The sequence below is a fragment of the Osmerus eperlanus genome, chromosome 23 (assembly GCF_963692335.1).
Source record: "Osmerus eperlanus chromosome 23, fOsmEpe2.1, whole genome shotgun sequence".
NCBI lineage: Eukaryota > Metazoa > Chordata > Actinopteri > Osmeriformes > Osmeridae > Osmerus > Osmerus eperlanus.
The window spans coordinates 9,025,155-9,033,695 of NC_085040.1; the positions used below are offsets into that span (position 1 = coordinate 9,025,155).

An 8,541-nucleotide genomic window follows, 5' to 3' on the forward strand; every position below is an offset into this window, starting at 1 on the left:
TGAAAAAAACTATGAGTAAGTTATTCTTTACAGCAGCAACCCAGTCATTCTGTTGTCCCGTTTTTATAGGAAATGTACAAGCAGTTTCAACTTTGGACGAATCTTACAAGCTAATACTCTGCCCTTTCTATTCAAAGAAACAGTTCTATATCTCAACAGTTGGTGTGTAGCAGAGAGGATAGAGAGACTGCTTTGTAACCTTATGCTCATGAGTTCAAATCCCCATTCAGCCTGTTGTTGGCCAAACATGAAGTAGTTTTGCTCTCTTGTTTTCCAACTCTCGATCTTCGATAGTGTACATGTTTATAATATTTTGCCATTTTGCGGAGGAACCCACATCGCTGCTTGCAGCTATATTTTGAGATTGTATTTGTTATGCCATCTACACAAAACTTCTGATTTCCCTGAACAAACAAATGTGGCAGTGTCTAAATATACAATTGTGTTTGAATTGCTATATTCAAGGCTGAAAGTTGTTAAACTGGTAGACCTCCCTTGCATCCCCGGAGTACTGATTACTGATACCACTCACCTGTTCTCCCTCTGCCACTTACTGCCACTACTTAAACAGTTCATTGACACCCTGTCCTTTTTGAAGTAGGTACTGTTTGCTGTTTGCCACCATACCAAATCTACGAAGCGGTCTGCAAGTATTGTCTTATTTGGAAACACTTATGTCCTATTCTTTTGCATCTGGACCTGTACCTGATTTGATTTTCAATTAATACCTCTGCGCTTGGATTCAGCCATTCCATTGCACCATTACAGAATCATTGTAGGCACACTAACACTGATCTGCAACACAAAAGCATACACCTTCTCAGTTTGTGTATTTTAAATGACATGAATTCTTTCAGGTTGAAATTATTTGGCAAATTGGTGTAAATGTAAATAATAATGTTGTTTCGTTACTGTACCTTGGTGTATTTCAGAAGCGTCTGTAGAGCTGTATTTCTACCACTGAAGATGGCAACCCCCGTCATTCGAGTGATCAACCCTGAGGCCCCAGCAAGTCGTCAACAGGCTGTGTTGGTGGCAACCAAGGAGTCCCGTACCTATCGGGGAAAAAAGCTCTTCTTCCCCAATCCTCCACAGGAGCTGCTGAACCAGGCCACTGCCCTGGCCCATGCACAGACGCTCCTTCGAGCAGAGGGCATCCCTGCGCCATCACGCCAGATGTGCCTTGGAAAGCTGGTGGTGCCGTTTGGGCAGTATATGAACGCACCACTCCACTGGATTGTGGAAAATGATGTGGGCTACATGAAGTAGTAAGTAAAACTGTTGTGGGCTTTGCATATCAAATAGCATTTATTTTCAACACAAAACTATGGCTACCATCAGGGTTTATAATTCATCTTTGCAACGTTTCTTTACTCCTCCTCATACTCAGTGATATTAATGATCACGATGCTAAGTTGATGTCTATTATTCCAGCGTCCTTGACAAGCACAGGTCAGAGGTGACCAACCCTCACCGTAAGGGAGAGATAGGGAACCTGTGGATAAAGGAGTACCTGGCAGAGTATGCAGAGAGCTTCCCACAAATATCGAATCTTCTTGAGGCCAACACTGACAGCTGTATTTATGGTCAGAGGGGGTTTGAGTCACACACCTTCCAAGAGATGTGGGAACTATATAGGCAGTACCAGGCTCAGAAGGACAGGCCAGAACAGTTCACAACTGAGCAGAGGAAGGGCATTATTGATGCTTATGGTTCTGTGAGGAGGTGGTTGCACACACCAGTGACCCACATAACCAGCATCCAGATGAAGCGGTTTAGGAAATACATTAATGACAGAGACAAGCAAGTAAGTGTTATGAAACAGGAAGAGCAGAGTAGCATACTAATATGTTTGTTTTTGGTCATTAAAAAAAGGATATCATACAATCTAGAGAGTAACAATAGATTTGTTGTCCAGCAACTGCAGGCCACCACTTCCAAATGTGATGCTCCTGAATGGCCAGGCAATGAGGTGGAACTTGTGGCTGCAAGCCAGTCTGTGGAAGGTAAGTGAGATACAGAGTAAATGCACACTAAACTGTATATCTTTTTTTTATAATTCATATTACAAAACGACTACTTTATTCTGTTCATTTTTAGAGTCGGACAAGTCGCAAGACTTCAAGGGATTATTTAGTCAGCCTCTGCGATCCCAATTCCCGGGTGAACCCGCTGTCCGACCCAAGAAGCCTGCCACCGCTGTCCGTTCTCAGCAGCCTGCCACCGCTGTCCGTTCTCAGCAGCCTGCCACCGCTGTCCGTTCTCAGCAGCCTGTTTTTTAAATATGTAAACTTTGCTTTGTACACAATAACAACCGGATGTTTTGTACGCGTTGCAGGCAGAGCTGGAGGGTTGGGTGCGTCTCTGGGAAGACCCCAATGGCATCCCATCTGCCGACATCTCCTGGGTGAAGGAGGATGCCGAGAGAGGGCTGTTCACCCCTGTTCAGACCTTCAAGGACATCACCGGTCTCCTGAAAAAGCGGCGGGTGTTGAAATCCGACAGGATGTGGTTTTACCCACCTGAACCTCCCGGCTTTGTCAGCGGTGGTGTGCCAAGTCCACAGCTCTTTTTCAGGAGCCTGGCTTCCTTCGGCGCCCTGTCGGAGTGTGGAGGTACTCCCTGAAGTGTCCTCAAGGGGATGGTTGCGTGGGGGCCGGACGAAATGTGCACCTGTACAAGTCAGGCTACCACACCCGGGTATAACTAACTTCACCCGTCTGACGAGTTATTACATGACAGTTGACAATATGTATTACCATGCGGCAAACACACAGCACAGAAAGTCATATCAGTCTTTACTTGACTTGATTTGTTTCCCCCATGTTTACTTTAGGTGCGTCACATCTGTGATGTATCCGACTGGTACTCCTTGCTGACCGAGGTCCTGTGCTGCGGACCCTGCACAAAGGCAGCCAGGAGTGGAGAAGGTGGCACAGTGGGACGGTGGCTTGCGTGGGACTCTGCTATTGTAACGCAACTTAGCGAGGCTCACCAAGCCATGTTCCCTGCCATCCTTACCAGCAAGTAAGTATACCAAACCTAATGTCTGCATTGAACAAACTTAGCAGTGGTCACACAAATCAATCTCGAATGATTGTGACTCTACTTACAGACGAGGTGTGGATCGAAATGTTGTGCGGCTCTTGAGGGACCGGACCGAAGGGAACACCATGGTCAAGGTGTGGAGGCAGGTACAGGAGAGTCACGTCGGAGTACCTTCATCGCAAGGACCTGTACACCACACTCCTCATGACCTTGGCTGAACCCGGAGGGATAGTCGCTGCATTGGGGCACACGTTTCAGGCTCCACCGCCTCAGAGAGAGCTTCCCTCCGCACGGCTCCTGCGTCACGCCTTCCTGCTGGCGGAGGCAAGCAATGTGGAGGACTACAGGAGCCAGATCCTCTCCACTTTTGGCACTGTGCTGAAAATGGATTCCACCAAGAAAGTAGGCTGATCAAAACATAATGTGACACTGTATGATGCAAAGCAAATTTCAGTATTGTGTTTGCTTTTATGAAGAACCCTATGATGCAAAATGTTTTTAAAAAAACTACTACAAAAACCACATACCAATAGAATCTAATGGAGGTTATCATATCACATGCAAACTTACATATTTTTTAGGTGGTGAAGAAGCTGTCTGGGGAGGGCAAAGGCTCAGCCGAGTGGTTCACCAGCATCGGCAACGAGCACTCCCAAATTGTGACCTTTGTGCTGACGTGCGAGGAGTCCACAGACAAGCTGACACCAATGTGCCGTGGAGTCATGGAGAGGTTCCAGCTGGCCAACCAACCTGCCCCCAAAATCATGTATGTTGACCGTGGTTGTTGCCGTGCACAGGGCCCAACGGCGTTGGAGACCATGTTTCAGCCCTGGGTGGACGATGGGATGGTCGTGCGCCTGGACATCTTTCATTGGATCCACAGATTTGATGCAGCTATCCGCACAGTCTCACTCCAAGTACGCTGCCTTCAAGTCTGCCATAGCTGGAGTGGTCATGGCCTACAACAGGGCTGATCTGGAGCTGCTCATAGGGGCTGTGAGGAACCAGAACGTGTTGCTGGGCGCCTTATCCGATGAGGATATTGTCCAACAGCACCTCTTAAGGGACCATCTCCAACACCATGTGAGGTGAGTCACTCTCGGAGCTCAGGAAACCTTCCGGCTCGTCCACCAAACCATCGAGGAGCTGAAGGGTCCCGCTGGGCTGGACGAGAGTGGAGTGAACCTCTTCAAAACACCTGGTACAAAAAAAAGAAGCAAATTACCCAAAAAACACAACACCCACACAATTGATACAACATCATGGCGATAGGGTGATGGTGTAGCATACAAAATAAACGTAACACACGGTGTGTGATTGTTTATTTATAGATGCCATTGATGAGTTGTGGGCAGCCCAGCAGCGACACCTGGAGTGCATCCAGGATCCTCCGGGTATGGATATGTACAGGGTGGCACGCATCACAACCATCAACAACGTGGACTTGCCCTACTACAAGGGCGTGAGAGAGCAACAGCCTGGAAGGTTTCCACAAAGCCCTCCCCCACATGATTCCAGGTATGCAACTGCTGTCTGTATACTCTGTTACAAATCAAACATGTGAGTGACCCTGTCGTTAATACCTTTTTTATGGTGACTTTCAGGTCCCCACTGTGCAGCACGGCCTTATCAGGTGTACCTGATCAGTGGCATCGCACGGTGGAACTCTGACAGGAGCGCGGCTGCTGTGTTTGGAGGAAAAGGGAGGCACCACAGGACCTACTCTGCGCCGCTGATCAGCCGCCTCAACACCCGCTGTCGGCAGCTGTTCGGAGAGGCTGTGGAGGAGAATTTCCAGGCCCCTGCTAATGTCAACTCCCACGAGCTGCTCGGGCTGGAGTATCTCTTCAGCCAGAGCACTGGCGAAACAGGGCACCTCCTCTCTCTTCAAGATCTGGTCAATGATGGGCCCGGTCCGGATGAGGAAGTGCTTCAGCCTGGACAGCCCGATCCGGGTGAAGCAGACGAGGCTTACCAGAGCGAAGAGGAGGCCCATTACGATGATGTTCTGGATGCCACTCTGCCCCACATCACTCTCACCAGTGACAAAACTGCCACCGTTCACCCTCCGGCCTTTGTGAGTAGCTGTTGTCTGGTAGAATTAAATACAAAGCACTGGTTACTGAAATAAAAGACAATTCTCATGCAATTTGTTGTTTTGTTTTTTTTACAGGAGGATGCCTGCAGTCAAAACCCTCTTCCTGGTTTCCAGAAGTTGGAAGCGTTCTGTTCTGCTCTGGTGGAGATTGGCCTTATAGAGACCAAGCTGTCACTGACCACAGAGCAGAGAAACGAGCTCCTCCAACTATGGAACACAGTGGAGGAGCATGACAAACGGCCACAGCAGTTCACCCAGCTGTATCGGACACACTGGGGCAACACCCTCTACTGCCGCACGAAGAGGGATGACCTGTTGGATGCTGCTGTGATACAGAAGCTGAAGATGGCGACGCGGTACGCACCAGCACAGCAGGACATCAGCGCTCTGCACAACAGGCTGATGTACACCCTGGTGAAATTACTTTGGTTGCGCTCACCTCCAGGGTCTCGCAGTAGTCCTGAGAAGACCACCATCTTGAAGGCCTACGAGCGGATCCAGCACAGGGTTTTGGTGGATGATCCCATCCTGTCCAATGCAGGCATCCCTCTGCCAAAGATCAACACCAAGACCGTCCGGAATTTCATTCATCGGCAAGAGCGCCTTCTCAACCTGCATGCCACCAAACAGCCGTGCACCATCTCCAAAACCGCGTCCATCTCGGCAGCAGACCTGCCTCCAGCACCAAACCAGCCAGCGGTCCTCCCTCCACCAGACTACCCCTTGATGGAGTATGTGTCTAAACCTAGCACGGCAGGGACGAAGGCCCTTAAGGGAAGGACTGACATAATTGTGCCACTCTCCTGGTCTCAACCACCACTGCCACCGCCTGTGAAAAAAACCCTAGCCCCTGCCACCTGCACCATCACCCGACACGTGCCCTCCCTCACGGCCGCCTCTACCTCTACACGATCTGTGCCCTCCCTCGTGGCCGCCTCTACCTCTACCGCCACCAGACCTGTGCTCTCCCTCGCGGCCACCTCTACCAGACCTGTGCCCTCCCCCTCTGCAATCGCCGGTCTGCCTACACCAGTCCCTCCAACTGTGCCCGCTACTACTACATTGTGGGCAAAGTCAACGCACTACAAGAGGAAGTTGAAGGATGTACCCACAGAGGTGGGAGTAAAAGTCTCACGGGTGAAAAATCTCCCTGTCTGTGCACTCTGTGGCCAACCAACCCAGGGACACAACAAATACAAAAAAAAGAGCTTCTGCCCGGTCAAAAAGATGTCCCCGTCTAAAGGCCTGGAGGGCATTGTATTTGAGAGTTACGAACACTTTAAGTCAGTTGCTGACCTGTTGGGGTAATGACCTGGCTGTAAATGCATTTAATTGTGTGTGTGTATATATTGTAAATTTTGTTCATTAGTGTTTGTCTTAAACATGTTCAATTTGAAATGGTCTAATCTGTAGTGCTGGAGGAAAGTGATTTGTCTGTAAATATTTGATTTCACTGTAAATATCTGATCTTGAAATAATTGCAACTAATTGTACATCTTGGTTTTCATGACTTCATTCTCAATCTTGTAAATAATAGCCTGATACTTTTTTTTTTTTACACTAGTGCTGCACAATAAAGTGATCAGTGCTACAGTAACAGTTGTGGACTCAATGAATGAATGCAACAACAGGGGTGATCAGAAATCTGGTTTTATTTATTGGCCAAGTATGTAAAACACACATTTAGATCCAGTTGTTGGTAACTCAAACAATATAGACAACGTAAAAATTATTGATAGGTAATATACAATACACATATTTAATGCAAAACCAACTAGTATACATCATAAGAAAGGATGTGTGAAAATTATAACAATTGTGCAACAAATATGTATACAATACAATTATCAACTATTTAAAGAATTCTCTGGTTTTATATAAAGAACTCTGGTTAATTCACTCACAGTATGATGGCTGTTGAAAAGTGTAGAAAACGCGACAGCACCTCTGGAGGATGACACCTAAAAAACAAGTCAAGTGGGAAAACTGTCAGTGGGACGTAGATTTTTCGCTAGAGATTTGCACTACTGTTCAGTCCACCGCCGTAGGCAACTGGCTAGGGTACAGCCCGGGTGTAGCCCACATCAAGCTCCTTGCGATTGTAGTCTCTGATTGTAAAATAGCCGACTCTCTTTTACCATTAAACTACATGACATGCACACTCAGGGTGACCAACAAGATTATATTAACTAACAAATAATAACATTACAAACATCTAACTGAACGAAGATAACTGAAATCCCTCGCATGGCCGTTGTAACCAAACTATTTTCCAAGTCTTTGCGTTTTTTGACATGCCGCACTGCATGCTGGGTACTCAAGAGCGCTGACAGCTGATTATTTAGCTGTGCTCCGACTGCGTGATATGACGAGATGCTAGTGACGCGCTAAGGTCTCTGAGTCTCCTGCATTAACAAGTTCTGCTCGATTAGCAAGCTATTTTTACTAAAGTTTTGTTAGCTATTCAATGGTAATGCAAGCTAGCTAAAAACAATGTTAGTTAGCTTGGCTAAACTGGTTTTCATAGCAACAGAAATCAACAAATCAGATCAGTCGAACTTTATTCGGAAAGGGGTGATCTGTATTTTACAATCAACCCTGGGCAGGGACGGCGCCAGATAATTTTTAATACATTGTTCCTCTTCTCTTTGTCACATTGTTTTGCAGAATTCCAGAACTACAGTCGGTTGGTGTCAGACTCCTCATGTCTGGAATATTATTTGGAATATCCCAGAGATTTCACTTTGTTTGCACTTATTTTTTAACTTTCAATAATTTTATCCCTGTTTGTATTCCTTGTTTTTGTTCTCTTGGAGACCTGATTAAAGAACTCTTTTATTTTTGACACCCTCTGCATGTGATTCTTTCCACTCCCCCTAACACCTAGAGTAGATGTGAATGAAAGAGGGGTAGATGGGACAACCAAACATCACCCTTTGAACAATCACCTTCTGACCTTAGACACAGGACCTTTCCTTCTCTATAAAACTCTATAAAAACTCTAAGGTGACAATCCATCTTTGAGTCCATCTATGCTGCACCGTCAGGATTGGCATTCCAGAATACCTCGCCAAGACACACTGCTAACCAGCGATTCAAGTACAACAATCGAGTATACAACATTGTTGTGGCATACCATCTATGCCACAACGATGGAGCGGTAAACACTGGATTTGGATTATGAAGGATCTCACCAAGACACGCTGCTAACCTGAGTTTCCCCAAACAACAGAAAGGATAGACAAATGCATGGGCCATCAGAAATGTTTACCAGTGACTTCCAAAATGCAATTCTCATTGCGATCTGACTGGAATCTCGCAGACTCAGTCTCCCAATCCTTTTGATATTCATCCTTTGTAAAGACCTTATTCAAATAAGCCCTCGAAAAGCCTGA

General features: G+C 46.7%; 1 protein-coding gene across 1 annotated transcript; it reads left to right on the forward strand.

Moving 5' to 3' along the window:
- The first annotated feature begins 768 nt into the window (after positions 1-768).
- LOC134009839 (uncharacterized) lies at positions 769-3,031 on the forward strand. Its single transcript, XM_062449562.1, has 6 exons — positions 769-1,268; positions 1,919-2,006; positions 2,101-2,286; positions 2,339-2,488; positions 2,545-2,700; positions 2,837-3,031. The coding sequence occupies exons 1-6, from the start codon at positions 898-900 to the stop codon at positions 3,029-3,031; spliced, it is 1,146 nt and encodes a 381-aa protein (XP_062305546.1). The 5' UTR covers positions 769-897.
- Positions 3,032-8,541: the final 5,510 nt, after the last annotated feature.

Bases quoted from the DNA above. Each gene is read 5' to 3' on its own strand.
- LOC134009839 (XM_062449562.1), top strand. From the start codon at position 898: ATGTTGTTTCGTTACTGTACCTTGGTGTATTTCAGAAGCGTCTGTAGA. The intron at 2,287-2,338 runs GTAAACTTTGCT...TACGCGTTGCAG, and splicing joins GCAGCCTGTTTTTTAAATAT to GCAGAGCTGGAGGGTTGGGT. The intron at 2,701-2,836 runs GTATAACTAACT...TGTTTACTTTAG, and splicing joins AGTCAGGCTACCACACCCGG to GTGCGTCACATCTGTGATGT.